The 19,671-nt window shown below is 45.8% G+C and overlaps 1 protein-coding gene and 1 long non-coding RNA gene across 6 annotated transcripts; one reads left to right on the forward strand and one right to left on the reverse strand.

Moving 5' to 3' along the window:
• The first annotated feature begins 4,368 nt into the window (after window positions 1-4,368).
• LOC130522482 (sodium- and chloride-dependent GABA transporter 2-like) lies at window positions 4,369-18,735 on the forward strand. Of its 5 annotated transcripts, XM_057026922.1 has the most exons (15): window positions 4,370-4,516; window positions 5,119-5,349; window positions 6,348-6,482; window positions 11,633-11,773; window positions 11,861-11,948; window positions 12,019-12,151; window positions 12,471-12,605; window positions 13,270-13,373; window positions 13,728-13,852; window positions 14,503-14,615; window positions 14,701-14,838; window positions 14,932-15,034; window positions 16,725-16,825; window positions 17,017-17,187; window positions 17,264-18,735. In XM_057026922.1, exons 1-15 carry the CDS (start codon window positions 4,447-4,449, stop codon window positions 17,399-17,401), a joined length of 1,926 nt encoding a protein of 641 aa, XP_056882902.1. In that variant the 5' UTR covers window positions 4,370-4,446; the 3' UTR covers window positions 17,402-18,735. The 5 variants fall into 5 exon arrangements, 4 of the variants coding, with proteins under 4 accessions (XP_056882902.1, XP_056882900.1, XP_056882901.1 ...); XR_008949634.1 differs by lacking the exon at window positions 17,264-18,735 and adding an exon at window positions 15,194-15,397 and having other exon boundaries at window positions 4,369-4,516; window positions 11,633-11,948; window positions 17,017-17,034; XM_057026920.1 differs by having other exon boundaries at window positions 11,633-11,948.
• Window positions 6,489-7,004, reverse strand: LOC130522490 (uncharacterized). Its single transcript, XR_008949638.1, has 2 exons — window positions 6,869-7,004; window positions 6,489-6,828 (listed from the first exon to the last, which is right to left on the reverse strand). It is a non-coding gene; the product is annotated as an uncharacterized LOC130522490 (long non-coding RNA).
• Window positions 18,736-19,671: the final 936 nt, after the last annotated feature.

A 19,671-nucleotide genomic window follows, 5' to 3' on the forward strand; every position in this document is an offset into this window, starting at 1 on the left:
AAACACAAAAACGGCAGTCCTCCTGGACTGCAGGGAAGCACTAGTTCAAACTTCTGGGGCGCACAGGGAGCTCCAGTGCACAGCCAACAAAGGAGTTGGGTTCTGCACGTTTCGCAAGTCCAACAAGACGGCATGAAGACCTCAAAAGAGCAGGGAAACGCACAATTAACAAGACTCCAAAATACTCCAACACTGGCAGGCAGACGCACCCTCCTTAAATAGGTGTCCTGCCTGCAGCGCCAGCTGTTGCTCATCGACTCCTCTCCAAAAAAACCAAACAACCCGGAACCCTGGACCCCAACAACTATTCCTGTTTGGCTGCCAAACATGTAATGTCCATTTTCAGATGTCTTCACAGTAACTGTACCTTTTGACATCAACCATCCTTCCAAAGTAGTTTGTTGTTGTCCACATGATGAACTCAACATAGCCAAGGAAGTCAGAGAATTTCCTTATCATGTGCAAGCCTGAATTGTGTGTATTTTCATGTATCATATGTGCAGTAAAGATGAACATGCTCAGAGTCCACCAATTACTGTAGGTGCGCAACCACGCTGTATAAAATGTGACTGTGTCGCTTACAGGCATCCGTGTGGCTGCATAGTAGAGACAGCACACTGTGGACTTGCAACCATGGTGCTGATGCAAGACCACGGTGCCCAAACACACACAGTGTATGGGACCAGTCATTGAACCTTTTGTATAGCCACCCAAAAATGTACGTGGTACATTTGTACCACGCAAAATGCTACATTGTGACAAACTAAACAGAACTCAATAGCATGAAGCTATTGTCTTCAGCTGGAAGAGCAAGAGGATAACTTGGTAACTGTCCTTGACATCTGCTGAAGTGTGGCCATCAGGACTGGGGCAAACCTTAACAATGTGTCAAGTGGGTCACAAGGCCCAGGGGGGCTGAGGGTCTACAATCATCACCGCAGAACCCTATGGAATGTCGGCTGAAGATGACTGCCACTTGGACAGGACTGCAGCCCAGGTAGTACACTTACATGAAGCGGGCTCCGAATTGGTCAGCAAGCACTTGTGCATGCTTCCACTGCCTACAACTGAGGTGCTCATCCTGAGGAGACATCCTGAGGCAGGGTGACCCTCAGACTACCCCATCAGCATTTGATTGTGGGACTGTGCACACTCAGGACGCATGTGGCCAAAATGTAATTTACATTTGCTTTGCATTATGTACACACAGGTCCTGATACGTACACAGAGCTGAGAGCAATGTTTCCTTGATATTTTTCTCCAACATGCTTCTGTTCTGCTACCTAATATGAAGTCCTTTCCATTTTATTGGAATGGCGCGAACTGTTGTGACTGGTGACACAAAGCCAACCACTGTAGATCAGTGACTCACTGACCTCATTGTCCGACATAATTACAAGTAGCCTTAAAGCATGCAGAAATTGCACATGCTGTGACAGTTGTAATCCTTGTTGCACCAGTTTTTACGAGTGCCAGTCTGTCGGGACACAACAATGGTGTCTAAATAGAAAGACCCTGAAAGTAGTGCTTTTTGACCCCTGAGACAAAAGAGTGCATTTTATGAGGCTGTTTGTTTTTTTCGTGTTGTTCTTAGCTGTTATCCTTTCGAGTGACAAAAACATCTAACAGTCTGTTCTGACATATTTGGTAATTACCTCCACCAAGGAGGTCATCAATCTATCAATCAATCTTTATTTATTTAGCGTCTGTTACAATCAAAATTGTCTCAAGGTGCTTTCCAGAATCCCAGTGCCTGACCCCCAACAAGCAACAGTGGCAAGGAAAAACTCCCCTGTAACAGGAAGAAACCCTGAGCAGGACCAGGCTCATGTAGAGGGGGGCTGGGTAGAGAAAGAGGAGAAGGTAGGACAGGTAGAGGACAGAATAGGTAAAACATACCACGACTCCTGATAAAATTTGCCATTATTCTCTGATTGAAGTCCATGAAACTGAGCTGGTTGGAGCCTGGACTTTTCTTTTTTATTTTTTTTTTATTAAGGCCAGGGTTCAAATCAACAGTCTTTATGGCTAATTTTACAGCTTCACAGCTAATTTTGAATCTTACAAGCTATATTTATCCATTATGAACATGTAAACTAAAAACAGACGGACTCAAATTACAAACCATTGTGAAAAGCAATCAGAAGTTAGAATAACAGGGGAAAAAGAAATGCAATTTTTCTGCAGTAAAATATTTTGGTTATATAATCCCATTTTAGAAATATCCTACAACCCCCCCTTACTGTATTATTGCACATTATAATTTGTCTTTGCATGCTATTTATTTTCTCTTATTCCCTTTATTCTATTGCATACCTCTAGCATTCTAACTTTATTACACTCTCATATTATCTGTATATATGTTCTTTTTTTATATATACATGTGCTACCTTATATTTTTTATACTTATTTTGGAAAAATTACTTTTTGTCACAACACGAAGAGAAAACAGAGCTTTTCGTGCATTGGTCATTACCTTGTACCCACTGCTCACTGTAATTTCTTACATTGATATTTAGTTTCATATTTGTCATTTGCTTAACAGGAAAAGATAAAGATGAGACTTTACTCTGTTAATTCCAAAATATTCCTCAACAAAATAACGTGTTGCTTACATTTACAAATTGTTGTTTTGATATATGACTAAGGAAGTAGTAGCCAAGGGACCAGACAGGTAAATTGGTGACCGGAAGGTCACTGGTTTGAATCCCTGGACCAGCTTCACCACTATATCCTGATGAGTTGCCATGGCTACCTGGGTCAAGCAAAATTAAATTCCTAAATTTATAATCAATTTTGTTATAAAGTGCAATGATTGTACAACTATGGCCTAAGTGGTTGGCAAACATTAATAAACACAAACACCTTTTTCCGTCCACTAGCCAAACAACAATATAATTAACAATGTAATTGTCAGTGTGTGTTCACTATGTTTTCCAAATGTTTATCAAAATTTAGTCTTCCAAGGGGGTGGTGTCCCCCAAACTCCTTGGATGCACCGGTTTAGGTCATACCATTTGAGCAGCAATGCTCTTGTTTGACCTCTTTAAACTTGGTCCCAGCTTCAAGTATGTTTCAGCTAAAGGGGACTAGGACAGTGACGCATGCTGAGAACCAGGAAATAAAGTGTTCCATTACGAAACGGTCTGTGCTCTTATAATGAAAAGCACCTGCTTTTGTGTTAGCTCTCGGATTAAACCATTTGTGCGGCTGAATGAAGGGTGGCAGGGATTTTCAGAATGAAAGGGGGGCGAGATGGATGGTGATAGTGTAGATTTATTCACCATCCATCTTTATTGAGGATGATGGCCCAAGATGGGAAAATATTGAGAGAAGGGAAAAAAAGGGGTTAAAGGAAGAAGGGAGATAAAGCAATCGGTAACTCAGCTGGAATACGGGGAAAGAGTCGGTGCTGCACTTGACACTGGTGTTGAGCTACATTGTAGCTTGATGTGATTGGTGAACAATAGGGAGTGATCATTATCCAGAATGGTGCGAGATAAACATTGCCTCTCTGCAGACAGGACAGAGTATGGGAGGCAAAGGGATCATTTAAAAAAAAGCAAATTGGCATTGACATTTATGAAGGAAAGTGATAGAGAGTTAAATGAAGTCAGTGAGGAACTGAGCATAGAGGTGCTTGATTCTAAAAATAAAACAAGGCATCTTAGCAGGTGCAGCAAAAGCTATTCCAATGACCAAAGGTAATGGGAGAAAGGAGGCATTACCATGAGAAGTGAAAGGAGGTAGTGGAAAACAGAAAAAAAGGCATTTAGACAAAAAAATAAAAATACAATTTCCAACATTTGATTTAGTTCAAGAAGGCCTGGGGAGCACTGAGAAGAGAAATAAGACAGACAAAAAGAAACTTCTGGAGATAATACTGTGACTCTTGGAAAGGTAACAAAGGTATTGGAGGTATGGGGGGTGATTAAAAAGATGGCTGGAGATAAGAGAGAGTAATGCTATCGGCTTTGGTGGAGGACGGTGTCACAGCAGTGACAGACAGAAAAGGCAGAGCTGATGGCAAATACCTTTGTCAAAGTCCAGTTCAGATAATTATCAGAGAAGGGAAAGAGGGGAAGAAGAATAACTAAAGCGGAGAAAAGAGAAATATAATAGCAGGTTATAAAAACAAGGTTAAGAATCGCTACAGCAACTTAAACAGTACGCTATATATTGTGGGGGAAACACCCAAGTGGTCGAAGTGAGCATTGTTACGAACTGGAAACAGCACAGCTTGTGTTTTTTAACATGCAGGCAGTAAAGTGGTGAAAGGAAGCCGATCAAGGATGCGCCGAGGAAACTGGGAATGGTGGATGGGGGTGAGAAGGGCAGGAGGAAAGAGGTTGGTTAATTTCTGACCTGTACTGGACGAGTAAAAAGGAGATACGTATAGATAAGCGAGATAGTGGACCAGAAGGTGGCAGTAATGCAACAATATGAATGCCGGCTGCCGTTAAAACCAAAAGAAGAAGAATTTGGGACGGCAGCGGCGTTCAGGTTAGAGCGGAAGGTAGGAATAAAATACCGTTGTATTCTGTGAAAATGTAACTCGAAAGCTTCTCCTCATGCATCCCTTTCAGAAAGGCTGCGATGTCAAAATCGCTTGTGCCGTGTTCAGGTTCGTGCAGCAAAAATAAAATAAATAAATAAATGTTATGAAAGCGATATAATTGCAGCTGTTGTACAATTGCTGTTATTAAACTGTTATTATTTTTGTATTTCATTTCAAAAAGGTAACTTGCATAAGTTGGTTCATATTGTGTAATGTATAGTTTAGTCACATTCTACACTCGGAAAATGTAGATGATGGTCACATAAAGTCTAAGCATGTGGAGCTAATTAATCTAAATTAATACAATCTGCAGGCGGACATTACAGCCAATGTAATATGTAAAAGTAAAAGGGGGGGGGGAAAAGAAAAAAAAGAAGCAAGCAGCACGTTACAAAACCCAAATTATATCACCCCGTACCAGAGCCGTCAAGATAAAGGTACACCCTCACTGGTCCTGGGAGATATGCAAGAAGCAGAGGGAGCGAAATTTTGACACTTAATCCCAAGCCTTTTGCTTTTTAAGTTTAAAACGTAACTTTTTGTGCACTATTTCTCCTCAGGAGTCGTACCAAGCGTGTCTCTAATGGCAACTAAAAGACCTCTGCAGCAAGAGGACACTTTTTTCCTCAAAGCCAATACACCAAATGGAGTGGAATCCTGCAAAGATGATGGTCTGCGTGCCAGGGGACAGTGGGCCAACAAGGCAGAGTTTCTGCTGGCAGTGGCAGGACAGATCATTGGCCTGGGTAATGTTTGGAGGTTCCCCTACCTCTGCTACAAGAACGGAGGAGGTAAGAACAGCAGATGTTACTGTGGTGCTCTCTCTCTTTACCAGTAGTCAAACTTTAGGCTCCTCTTATTTTTCTTTAGTTAGTTGGATGAATGTGGGCCCCATTTTGAAGTGCACTGCCTGTAGAATGTGAGAGTGTGAAATTTCAGGTTGACTGTAAGAAATGGGCTAGATTTAAACCTAATCTATTGTGTGTGTGTGTGTGTGTGTGTGTGTGTGTGTGTATAGGGTGGAGGTAATGTGACTAGAACTCAGGTTTTCCCTCCATGCATAAGCCTGATTCAGAGTTAAAGTAATACAGTGATCACGGAGCACCTACATTATGTATAACATGATCAAATTTGTACAATATCCACATTCCTGTTGTTCAAAATGCCAGTCTGTCAAGTTGTTACATATGTGACATAATAGGTCATCTAGAAAGGAAGCCATGTTAATCCACTGAAAAGAAGGAAAGAAAGTTGGCAGTTTGGGGTCTCTTGCATATAGCTACAGCAATTGTTAAATACATACCAGGAAGAGAACTAAATTGCTTCCAAATTTCATAATGTATGAGAGCAAAAGCCAGTATTCCTGCACATGTGCTGAGCACTCGATAGCAGCAGTGCTTACACTGCATTTTCAGTAGTTTATAACTGGATTTTCATTGTGTAAGTGTTTTGTAAATGAGGGGGAATGGCATCGTTGATGAATTGATTTACTTCACCATGTGACCGCACCAGTTGTGGTCGTATGTAGAAAATCTGTTCCTTTTCTGCGCTTAATGGAAAAACGAGGACAGTAATCCAATTATTTTAAGCTTCTTTAAGCTTTTCAAGCCACAATAATGTGTTTAATTGGTTGATCTACGACGCATTAACTGTAATAATACACCATGTTTAGGGACGCCACAGCATATATTGTTGAATACGGTTTACATGTATATAGTTTAATCTCATCGTTGTTTATGAAGCATAATAGTCCTTAGATGTTCGCGCTAACTGGTTTGTGTGGGTGCAGGTGTCTTCTTCATTCCTTATCTGCTGTTTCTGGTGCTGTGTGGCATTCCTTTATTCCTCCTGGAGACTTCACTTGGACAGTACACCAGTCTGGGCGGGGTCAGTGCTTGGAGGGCCATCTGCCCATTATTTGGAGGTACTCATTCTACATCTTTTGATCAGTAGACAGTGCTAGCCTGGAGTCACACAATGACATATTTATATCTCACAGCTTTGTTCTTTTTGCCCAATTTTGTTGTTTTTTGACTCAAAACAATTGTTGTTGGTTCCAGTCCAACTCTTTTCCATTTGTCTGCCTCTGTTATTTCGTTCATGCCCTGCCATGTCAATCACAAGAGTCTCTGGTGTGAGATGCTCTATTCTATAGGGTGCCTGTAGTAGTTGTGCAACCTGCTCTGTAAATGGAGAATTGGAGCTATGTGTCACAGCCCCATTCCCCCAGTTCCCTCCTGTCCCTCTGCCCCAGTAATTTTCCACTCTCCCTGCCGCTGCTCCACACTACCTGCCTCTGCTCCACTCCACCTGCCAGCCACTCCCACCCCGTCAGCTCAACTCCACTCACCCGCAGCACAGCTGCAGCTTATTCCCAACCAGCCCGGCTTATAAGCCTCCCCTGCACGCTCAGTCTTTGCCAGATTGTTCTTCAGCGTTTCCATGCAAGACTCTCCAGCGCTTATCTGCCTGACCTCCTGTTGCCGAACCTGTTTGCCCCTGACCTGCCTGCACCGCCTGTCTCCTGATAAACTCACCAGCCTTCCGTCCCTGACCACGACATCTGCCTCAGCATTTCTGGTTCCTGTCTGCTCTCCTGGTCCTGACCGCTCCAACTGGCCCCGACTTCGCTGGTGCTCATCCCCAGTCTGCTCTGCTGCATCGTCAGCCTCATCTCCTGTAAGCCCCTCTCTGTCACTCCTGCCCGCTGTAAACGGAAGTGTACAGTTCCGAGGGTTCACGTCCTCCCCCTCGGCTCCACATTCCGGCTCTGCTCAAACCCAATCCCTGAGCCCGACACCCATAGACTTTGCGTGGGCCTTGAGCCTGAAGAACGGACGTTTCCTCCTGTGTTTCCTTGTCTGCCAGAGTTCCTGTTGGCCTGTGTACTAATAAAGGGTCACTACCAACGGTTCCAGCTTTCCAGAATGCTGCTTTTGGGTCCAAATTGCACCCATCACAGTACAATCTGGCCAAACATGGACCCAGCACACTCGTCATCACCTCAGTCTCTCTTGGACCAGGCGGAGGGAAGGCTCCAACAATTCGAGGCCCGGCTAGCCTCCAATGCTGCAGAGGCTCAGCAGGTGGCGTCGGCCCTGGAGCGGGCATTAACTTCAGTAGCCACCCAGGTCCAACAGCTGGTGGTCTCGGTGTCACAACCGGCCGGTCCTGTTCCTGCTCCCCAACCAGGCACTGCTCCAGAGCCCCGGATGGGAGCCCCATCTGGGGCGAGTTGGTCTCCTTCAATCTTCCGCCCTCCCTCGATGGACTCATCGAACTGACTTCTCGGCTGGACAGGCGCATCCAGGCAAGGAGAAGAGGGCTACGACAGGAAGGGGTGGAACACCGTTCATCTGCCCGCCTGCGGGGGTCTCCAGCCGCCCCCAACTGTCTCGCAAAGCCCTCATCTGGGGGGCCAAACCCGTGCAGTTGGGACGCACCAGCTGTACTCCTGAGGAGCGAGAGTGACGCCAGGGGAACCTCTGTCTCTACTTTGTCTCTCATTGTCCAGTAAAAGGGGAGGGCTCAGCAGTACGCAGAGGCGTTCTGCCCTCAGAATATCATGACTTCCGGGAGGTGTTCAGCAAGGCTAAGGCTACCTCCCTGCCCCCTCATCGGCCGTATGACAGCGCCAGAAAGAGAGGCCATGGAGGCCTACATTAATGACGCTCTGGCCGCCAGGATCATCCGTCCCTCCTCATCGCCTGCTGGGGCAGGGTTCTTCTTTGTGGAGAAGAAAGACAGGTCCCTGAGGCCCTGCATCGACTATAGGGGGCTCAACGATATCACCGTCAAGAATCGGTACCCTCTCTCACTCATCGCTTCAGCCTTTGAGCTGCTTCAAGGGGCCATGGTCTTCACCAAGTTGGATCTCCGCAATGCCAACCATCTAGTCCGGATCCGGGAGGGGGACGAGTGGAAGACTGCCTTCAACACACCCACTGGACACTATGAGTACCTGGTCATGCCTTTCGGCTTTACTAATGCCCCGGCCGTATTCCAGGCACTCATTAATGACATTTTAAAAGACATGCTCAACAAGAGTGTGTTTGCCTAACTGGACGACATCTTGGTCTTCTTCCGTTCCAAGGAGGAACATGTGTATCATGTCCAGGCCGTCCTCCAACGCCTGCTGGAGAACTCTCTGTTTGTTAAAGCCGAGAAGTGTGAATTCCATGATACCTCCGTCTCTTTCCTGGCGTACATTATCGGTCAAGGCAGTGTGGAGATGGACCCCTCCAAGGTCTCTGCCGTCACCTCCTGGCCCGTCTTCGAGTCCCGGAAACAGCTGCAACGGTTCGTAGGGTTCGCCAACTTTTACCGAAGGTTCATCCGGGGATACAGCACCGTGGCCGCTCCACTCACTGCTCTCACCTCCTCCAAGGTACCCTTCCGTTGGTCCCAGGCTGCCAAGGAGGCTTTCCAGAACCTCAAGGCCCAGTTCACCTCAGCTCCCATCTTCCTGGTTCCCGATCCTGAAAGGCAGTTCATAGTAGAGGTGGAAGCTTCTGACGTGGGGGTCGGAGCCGTTCTCTCTCAACGCTCTGCGGATGACCAGAAAATGCACCCCTGTGCCTTCTTCTCCCGACGTCTGTCTCCGGCAGAAAGGAATTATGACATTGGGAACCGAGAACTGTTGGCGGTGAAACTGGCATTGGAGGAATGGTGTCACTGGTTGGAGGGGACTAAATTGCCCTTCCTGGTTTGGACGGACCATAAGAACATCCGTTCAGCAAAGAGACTGAACTCCCGTCAGGCCAGGTGGTCCTTATTCTTTACCAGATTCAACTTTTCCCTCTCCTATCGGCCGGGCTCCCCCAACATCAAGCCTGACGCTCTATCTCGCCAGTTCTTGGGAACAGAAGACACTGCCCTTAACCCAGACACCATTCTCCCTGCTCCCTGCCTGGTGGCTTCTCTCACCTGGGAGGTAGAGGAGCGTGTAAAAGCTGCCTTGGAGAATCAGCCTGGTCCCAGCTCCTGTCCTGTCCGCCTGTTTGTCCCGGAGGGTCTGAGGTCTGACGTCCTGCAATGGGCCCACGGCTCCCAGCTCACTTGTCACCCAGGTATTCGGCGCACTAAAGAGGTCCTGCAGCGGCGGTTCTGGTGGCCCACTTTAGAGGAGGACACAAGAGAGTTTGTCAACACCTGCCTGATCTGTAGCCTGCACAAGTCCTCCCACCAGGCCCCTGCTGGGTTACCTGCAACCTCTGCCTGTTCCACATCGACCCTGGTCCCATATTTCACTGGGGATTCACCACTATCCTGACAGTGGTAGACCGGTTCAGCAAGATGGCCCAGTTTGTGCCCCTACCCAAGCTTCCATCGGCCAAGGAGACTGCTTAACTTCTGCAGCACATATTTCGGCTCCACGGCCTTCTGTCTGATGTAGTCTCTGATCGGGGTCCCCAGTTCATGTCCGTATTCTGGCGGGAGTTCTGCAGCCTCATCGGGGCCACCGTAAGCCTGTCCTCTGGGTTCCATCCCCAATCCAACGGCCAATCGGAGAGGGTGAATCAGGAGATGGAGACGGCGCTTCGCTGCATGGCGTCCAGACATCCCCCCACTTGGTCCAAGCAGCTACTGTGGGTAGAATATGCCCACAACTCCCTAACCAGCCCTGCCACTGGACTTTCTCCCTTCCAGTGCACCTACGGTTTCCAGCCGTCACTGTTCCCAGCCCTGGAGAAGGAAGCTTCCCGTCCGTCCGTCAAGGCCTTTATCCACCGTTGCCGCCAGACCTGGTCCCAGGCCAGGCTGCTCTCCTACGAGCTGCTGACCGTTACTCGACGGCAGCCAACCGCCATCGTTCGCCATCCTTCAGCTCAACTCCACTCACCTGCAGCACAGCTGCAGCTTATTCCCAACCAGCCCGGCTTATAAGCCTCCCCTGCACGCTCAGTCTTTGCCAGATTGTTCTTCAGCGTTTCCATGCAAGACTCTCCAGCGCTTATCTGCCTGACCTCCCGTTGCCGAACCTGTTTGCCCCTGACCTGCCTGCACCACCTGTCTCCTGATAAACTCACCAGCCTTCCGTCCCTGACCACGACATCTGCCTCAGCGTTTCTGGTTCCTGTCTGCTCTCCTGGTCCTGACCGCTCCAACTGGCCCCAAATTCGCTGCTGCTCATCCCCAGTCTGCTCTGCTACTTATTCGGCCTCATGTCCTGTAAGACCCTCTCTGTCACTCCTGCCTGTACGGTTCCGGGGGTTCACGTCCTCCCCCTCGGCTCCGCATTCCGGCTCTGCTCGAACCCAATCCCTGAGCCCGACACCCATAGACTTCGCGTGGGCCTTGAGCCTGAAGAACGGACTGTTTCCTGTGTTTCCTTGTCTGCCAGAGTTCCTGTTGGCCTGTGTACTAATAAAGGGTCACTACCAACGGTTCCAGCTTTCCAGAATGCTGCTTTTGGGTCCAAATTGTACCCGTCACACTATGTGGTTTTCAAAGCATCAATTGGTGTCGAGTAAACGTCAGGCACCACCCCAGGAGTTTTTCTTCGGCGATCTAAATACCTAACCTGGAGCAGGGACTTGGATTGGCCCCGTAAAAGTTCCTGCAATTGGCTGTTCGGGGAAGGATCCTGTAACGGAGACACATGATAGTTCTGGCACTGTCAAATTACTCCCTGCAGTGGGATCACGCCTATAATGAAACTTAATATGAATCAAAATATTATCTGTATATTGCTGTGAATTACATAAGCTATCACAAGATTGCTGGACTTTGACAGCAATTCAGAGCAGAAAAAAATTGCACTGCCAAGAGTCATGACTTGTTTTTGATCCACTATTTTCAAAGAACAACTTTATATATTAGAAGCAGATTATGTCTGCTGTATCTCCCCTTCTCACCCGTTTTAACTGGCCAGCCATCAGCAGGAGGGCCCGCACTAGCCTGCTCCTAACAGTTTCTGCCTGTTTTAAAGGGAGTTTGTTTCCTTGGCATTGTTGCTTGCTTGGGGATCAGCCTCTGGCTAAAGTTCAGTCGTGATTGTAAAATAATTTGAATTGAAGTGAAAGTTGGCACCTTGGTATCGTGGATGTCCTCTCAACTCGTATGTTTGCGCAGGTCTCGGCTATGCCAGCCAGGTGATCATCCTGCATGGCTGCGTGTACTACATAGTCATCCTGGCCTGGGCACTCTTCTATCTGGTCTACAGCTTCCAGGCGGAACTGCCCTGGTCGCACTGTAACAACACATGGAACACTGGTCAGCACATTTGGCGAGCATCAATGCACGTTTCCAAAAATGACATGTTGCATGCTGAAAAGGCAAATCTTTGGTGTGCTCCTGCAGGAACATGCATTCTCTTCAACCACCAAAACCAAACGGTCAATGGCAGCCTCCCTGAGAACGCCACCTCTCCTGTCATGGAGTTTTGGGAGTGAGTGTAATGTCACGTTTAGTGGGATCGTTGCCATAGATTGTCTGTAGTGATCGTGTGTGTGTTGTAGGCGAGAAGTTCTCAACCTTTCAGACAATTTGGACAAACTCGGTCCAATCAACTGGAAGCTAGCTCTGTGTTTAGCGGCTATCTGGGTTATCTGCTACTTTTGTGTTTGGAAGGGAGTCAAGTCTACTGGAAAGGTGAGTGGAAAGCATTCCAGTGTCACCTGTGGCCGGCTCGAAGAATATAAGTGTAGACATTATAGTTGCATTTTTGTAGATTTAAATGTTTCATTGCCAAGCTAGTTTTGATATTCAGGAGTTGAAATCAGCGTCATGCTACAAAACATGAGGGATCTGATAAGAAAATAAGAAATATTGTTTACCATTGTGTATAATAATAATAAGTTACAGGTTTTCTTAAGGTTTCTTTCTGCTTCTGTCTCTGTTGCCATCAAATCCCTCTTGATTTCCCTCCCTCCCTGCTGCTATGACCACATCCCGGTGGTGTATCCAACAGGTGGTGTATCTGACAGCCACCTTCCCTTACGTCATGCTGCTCGTGCTCCTGGTGCGTGGCATCACACTTCCGGGAGCGGGCCGGGGAATCATTTACTACCTCAAACCTGACATTGGTCGGCTGGCAGACCCAGAGGTACAAAGAACGCCCACAAATCCCCGTCCATTTGTGTAGAAGCTGTGTTATACTAAATGTTCTCTCTGAGAAATGTTTCTAGTCACTCTTGCAGAGAGTATAAAAGCTCATTCAGGCAGGGGGAGGGCCCTGTCGCTTAACATGCAGTTTTATCTCATCGGCAGTTAAACTGGCAGGACTGTCAGTGTTTGGTGAAATAAAATATATTTATTATATTTACTATATTTATTTTTGTGTATCAATATTGTGTCTGCAGCATTACTACTAGTTCTGAGATTAAAAATATCTGTTTATCTTTCAATGTTTTGTAACTCATCCCATTATGTTTCTGTTACATTTTTAGATAGAAGTGTTTTGAAACTTACTTGAGGAGTTTTGGAGGAGTTATGGTGCTATGTAATGAGAGTTAATATAGCAACAGTTATAGTTTGAAAGTATAACCTGCTTCTAAGGTAAGTTTAATGGAGTTTATGTTTCATTGCCTAATTTTAAGATGCCATTTGTTCTCTGACTAATCGAGAGAGAAATTCAGAAATCATGGAATGGATTGCTGTTTCTCAGCCCCGTCTGAGTTTTAAATTTAATTCAAGGTTATTAAAATAATTATACATACATTCAATCATGTTCTTTTCTTTTTTCCACCTCTCTTTTTCTTTTTCTCCAGGTGTGGATGGACGCAGGTACCCAGATATTTTTCTCCTATGGAATCTGTCTGGGGAGTCTCACGGCCCTCGGCAGTTATAACAAATACAACAATAATTGCTATAAGTGAGACACTGTCGCACGGACCGAATACACACTTTTTCAGATTTTCAAACACTCATATGCACACACACCAAACACAGACTTTTCAGATGTCATCTATTCACTGAATAATGTAAACTGTGAGTCCTGAATTGTTAGCTGGATTTCAGAAAGAATGGCTGGAATGGACAGAGAAAACAAACTCATAGCCACACCTCCAAAAAAAAAGGCCCTCGCTGCCACATTTCTAACACCACAGTACAAACACACACACACACCATGGACTTCACCCTAACATATTTATATAAGCTAGTTTTCCTCTAGGCTCTGTGTTTCCGTGATGTTAAAGGAACTTTCTTTTCCTCTGTGACCTTGCAGGGACTCTTTCCTTCTTTGCCTCCTGAACAGCAGCACCAGCTTCCTGGCAGGATTTGCCATTTTCTCAGTGCTGGGCTTCATGGCTGAAGAGCAAGGCATGGACGTATCCAACGTAGCCCAGTCAGGTAAACCACCTTTCTCCAACCAACAGACACTTAACTGCTAAACAGCACATTCCACTGCAGTAGTTGGTGATCCTCCAGCCTGTACTGGAACCAAAACCAGGTGGTTTTGTTCATTGCATCAGTCTAGTGCACAATCAAGTGGATGCGCTGCCTGAATCTACAACTGCTTTCTGGAAATAAACCAAGACAGAATGCACAGTGTGTGGGAGACGTTAAAGTGTGAATGTAAAACATCATTACAACAATATCTCCAATAGTTGCTCTTTTCTTGGGGTTTCCATGTCACAATTCCCAGTCATTTAGCTGTATGCTGATCTTCTGAACAGTTGGCACACAATCTAAGCTTAAAGACCGAAATTAGCACCTGAAGCTCTGGGGGTGTTGCTGATTCACCCTGGAAAGATCTCAGATTAGCTGCCCCCAAGTTTTGGTGCATCAGGATTATGGCTTTAGATCCCGTTTTTCGGGATTCCAAAAAAACTGCATCAGTCGACCCATTTGTGACACTTATGCCATATTTATGTAATATACGGTTTGGAGTGCATGACATCTAGGACGGTCTATTTTTCTTCTCTTCCAACCTAGTTAGATTTCCGGGTCATTCTCACAAACGTGCGCACAAACGAACTGTTCATCATGTGTTCTGACAGGCCCGGGGCTCGCCTTCATCGCCTTCCCCAGAGCTGTATCCATGATGCCTGTCCCACAGCTCTGGGCCGTCTGCTTCTTCATCATGATCATCATGTTGGGCCTGGACACACAGGTAGACGCACGTGCACGCGCGTGACTTCAGTAAACGACTCTGACAGCATCGAGCACGTGCAAACAATCCCACATGTGTCTCCCAGTTTGTGAGTTTGGAGGCGCTGATGACGTCGGTGACTGACCTCTACCCCCACCTGATCCGACGGGGCCGCCGCAGGGAGTTGCTGCTGCTCTTTGTCTGCTCCGTCTGCTTTCTGGCAGGACTGGTCATGGTCACACCGGTAAGTGCACAGACAAGCTGATAAGGTTGTCAGATCTCCTCTCCTCTGTGTTTTCTCGAAATGGAATAATGTGACTTTTTACCATCTATCCAGGGGGGGATCTACGTGTTTCAGATCTATGATCACTACTCGTGCAGCGGTGCCAGTCTGCTGCTCCTGGCCATTTTCCAATCTGTGGCCGTCGGCTGGATTTATGGTACAGATGCCGACTCCTCTTACCTTTTCCTTTGCTGCAAGATAGCTACTGACGGAATCTACTTCTTTTCGATAAAAAGTGCACCAAAGATATATTAAATACAAACACTTTTCAATTACTGTAAGTTGAAACTTCTGCCCTTTTTGCTCCATTCTAAAGATCATCAAAGGAGCCACTGACTCTAAAGGCATTTCTGTAGATCAGCCTCGATAAGATGATCTGATTCTTCACACCTTCACATGCCTTGTTATTGAAAACAGATGTGATCAGAATCCGATTCTGATTCCAATTGAAAACACGTGTAACATTCCAAGAGCAGAGGGGAAAATATTTAGCAGAAATCCATTGACAGCTGAAACCCAGGTATGTAGACCATATATAAACCAAATTATGAAACTTTACCACTCGCTCTGGGCCTTGGCCTCACCGACAGAAGCAAAATGCTAAAGTGTGGTGTGGCCACAGCATGAAAGTCTTTGGTAGAAACGGCAGACACACAATCCTTCAGGTTAACATACAAAAGAGGGCCGTCCTACATGAGAATATTGATTAAAAAAAAGTCAGACAACGATTCCTATGATGCCTATTAATAGGTACACAGTTCAGGATTCTGGATCTCTGGGTTTGGAGAACACACATTCCTAAACCAGCTCAGTCAAGCTGTCTACTTCCTGTCTACTTCCTCTCCATCTCTAGTCAAGCAATCCGCAGACAGTGTATTCACGCGGCTGTTGTAAAGAGACTGGCTCCTGGCCAGGTCTGTCTCTCTTTTAATGGCCGATACCTAAATCAGGCCCTAAATCAGCTGCCAGCCCGCCGCCTCTCAGTCGGGGTCAGGCGGCCCAGCGAGACGCTATCCTCACCAGGCAAAAACAGTCATTAGGCATGAGGAGTATCAAGACGTCCTATGTCTCCGGCAAATCACTGTGTAATCATGTCGGTCAGCAGAAAGTGTGTGTGTGTGTGTGTGTGTGGTGTGTGTGTGTGTTGTGTGTGTGTGTGTGTGTGTGTGTGTGTGTGTGTGTGTGTGTGTGTGACAAATAACAAGGAAGCCTATTTTTATGGCTCTCCCAGCAGTAGGTGAGTTGAGCAGGGGACTTAAGAGAGGGGGGGTTAAATAGAGGTGGGACACAATGGTCGGGACTCTCTACCCCCCCCCCCACACACACACACACACACACACACACACACACACCACTCTTTATGACTGGGATTTTCAACTTTCTTTTTTACGATCAAATTATTAAAAAAGAAAAAAAGGTTTTTTGGTGTGTTGCAAACTAAGGTGAAGTGTTTTACCTTGAAACTAATCCCTCATTAGCCTGATTGTTCCCAATTAAATAAAAAGTCCATTTTGTGTAGCTGCACTGACAATGTTTGGCCAATAATTACTGCGACTGTGATTATTGATCCTGCTAATAGGATTTTATTTTCTCTAATCCAAGTGGATCAGGAGGTTAAGTGGTGTGTTAAGGATTGTGGTGTGTCTGAAGTTTAATAAGCAGCATTTTTAGAGCAATGAGTCCCTCTTTCTGCTAATAATTTCAGCATGTTTGCTTTTCCTAGTCCGCTTGATCTGCTTCTCCTGCTTTCTAGAAAACAAAGACATTTATGAATAGGGGAGTGTACAGCAGTCACAAGTTAAACTCCAGCTGTGGTGATATCATGAAAAAGTTATTCTCACCCACAGGAGCCGAACGCTTCCGGGCCAACATCAGACACATGACCGGCAAGAAGCCCCTGTTCATCTTCAAACTGTGCTGGAAATACTTGACCCCCGCTGTGTGCACTGTGAGTCCATGCTGAGATTCTCCTGTTTGTAATACTCAAGAAAAGATGTGTAATAGAATTGTGGTACCAAATCTACTGTATATAAGTCTTTGAGGAACCAGAGAACATAGACTTATATTTAGTTGCATTTCCCATAATGGTCTACATTGAGCCCTGGTTCATCTGGGATTGTTTTGGTCTTTCTACTTAAGGCTACCTTCCTGTTTTCCCTGGTGAACTGGTCTCCACTTAGCCTGGTCAGAGGTCTCGTGGCCCCGGCCTGGGCCACCGCACTTGGTTTGGTGCTCACGTTCTCCTCTGTTTCCCTAATTCCCATCTGGGCCATCTATGCCTTCTCCGTCACCCCAGGAACACTGGCTCAGGTAACACGAGTGCCTTTCTGTAATGAATAAACCAAAATGAATTGAAAGCCAACCAATTACTTTTTATCTTCTGCAGCGATTCAAACAACTTTGCAGCCCTGCCCAGGATTTACCGGCAGCCAACCCGCCAACGATGTACATCCCCGTGCTCCCCCTGACCGAAAAAGCAAAGGAGGGGGACGCAGACCTCATGCAGAATCGGTTGACCGTGTAATGGTTGGTGACGATGCACCTTTGACTGCTGGTCAGCCAATGCCATGTGGGGAAGGGGAACATGGAAGTGAAGCCTGCTGGGTCCCAATTTAGATTTTGAATGTAAAGATTTGTTTACAGGAGCAATTACCCTCTGGTGCTTGATTGATTTTAAATGGCACAGTTAACAGAGCAATAAGTAAAAAGAAAAACAAAGCACTGACTAAAAATTAATTACATTCAATGTATGTTTCAATAACCTATTTATTGGTTCACAAGTAGCCTCAATCTTACTGTGTGTATGCTGTGCTACAAGAAGCTATTCTTATTGGATATTCATATAAGACTGAACAGTGGTTCACTGTTTAAACTTGCTATCGTTAAACTGAATTGTGCCGCAACTAACTTGCTTCACACTCTGTTTCCTGTTTTTTGTTTGTGCGGGGTTTTTTTAAAATATCATGCTGAAAGTCTTTTATTTTTGGTTCAGAATCCAATATTGTAAAGTGATCACGCTGTAACTCAGTCATATTGTTGCTAGCCATGCGGAGAGAGAGCTGTTCTGGTGCTTTTTCAGGCCACTTTTTCACTGCTGCCCATTACTGAAGCCACTCTGACGGGTTTTGTTCAAGGTTTTTACACCATTGATTACGTTCACACTTTTCTCCAAAGGCTTGTGTTCACATATGTGCTAATGCAAGGGTTCTTATGCCGTTACAGTTTAGGTAACAACTTTCATGTAACACATGCATGTATTACATAAAGAAATGTTATGTAAAAAGAAATGTTAATCCTAATAACAATAATGTTTCCCATTATCTTTGGCAAAATTGCTGCAATGTACCAATAATGCAGCAGAAAATGTGTTTTGTTATGTTCAGTAAATTTAAAATATTTCTTGATGACGTGGCGCAAATGGTTTTTATATTTTTCCTCCTATGTTCATGCAATTTACTCATCATGCTGTCTTTATTTTTCACTCCCCTTGGCACGCAGTGTGAACATGTATCAACGCCGCAGTGTCAAATGTTTTTCTGTGTTGATGTCAATCCAAAAAAGATAAGGCTGGTGATTTTCAAGGCAGTTGTACCCCCCCCCCCCCCCCCCCCCCCCACCACCACCACTAGCCCATTTGGTGGTGTGTTGAAAGTGCTGTTACTGTTGCTCTATTATTCCAGGTGTTTTATCATCATCATCGTCATCATCAATCCACCTGGTACTGTATGTTAACATGATTTTAATTTGTTGGATCAAGGTGAGTTGCTTACAGCCTTATTGGTGTGCCTCTTTTTATCATTATCTTCTTGATTTTTTTTATCTGATTTTAAATGCTGCAATACACTGTGGTTGAAAACACTCTGGCTGTGTTTATTTCTTGGTGAATAATTGAGCTGCACAGGTGTCTGCATGAGCACCTGTTTCCTTGGGGAGCACCACTCCCTGGCTGTCATGGTAACAGATGTACAGCACACGCCTCAGATGGGGAGGGAGCACAAGGGGACACCATTGCTGAGATATAATGGCGTGTGGATTATGTAATCGGCTTCGCCAATTAACTGTATTGAATTCCTTCCTCTTGCAGTCATCGCACACACACACACACGTGGCCCAGCACGCACGTTTTCACACTTGTTTTCGGCTGGCATCCGCTGCCACACATGGGATCCGGGTTTACTGCGTAATTATGTGTGTGTGGATCAAAGCGGACAGTTTCTGTCCATATTGCTTTGGCATACGTTTCCTCTTCCAGATGATGGGGATTAAAGAGGATCCAGGGAGCAGAGTGTGTGTATGTGTGCATGTTGGGGGTGGATGAAAGTTGCCTAATTTTGTGCTCTGATCCTCTGGATGAAATACGTTTCACCACGTGTGTTAATCCCTTTAGGTACTCGGTGAGTTGCTCTTCATGGTGGAGCGGAGAAAAGCATTCTTTTTCCCCACATGACTGATCAAGCGTCCTCTTTTTTATTTATTTATTTTACTGGTGTTTATTTATTTTATTTCAGGGAAACTTGACAGATCAGTAAAAAGGAGAAGCAGGAAGGCAGTGACGTGTGTGTGTGTGGGGGGGGGGGGGGGGGGGGGGGGGGGGGTTGAGGATGGAGGACAGGCGGAGAGAAACATTGGGGGCGGGGTTGTGTTGCGTAACTGCTGGGTGATTTTGATATGAAGTTGAGGACCATTCTGGATCTGCAGGGAGAAATAGGACAATATTTTACCAAGGGTGACGAGGACCCTTCCTGTCTTCCAGGGAAATGGAATAATGAGGGTTTTTGTCCTGTTGTAAGCCTT

Source organism: Takifugu flavidus, chromosome 3 (genome assembly GCF_003711565.1).
Source record: "Takifugu flavidus isolate HTHZ2018 chromosome 3, ASM371156v2, whole genome shotgun sequence".
Taxonomy (NCBI): domain Eukaryota; kingdom Metazoa; phylum Chordata; class Actinopteri; order Tetraodontiformes; family Tetraodontidae; genus Takifugu; species Takifugu flavidus.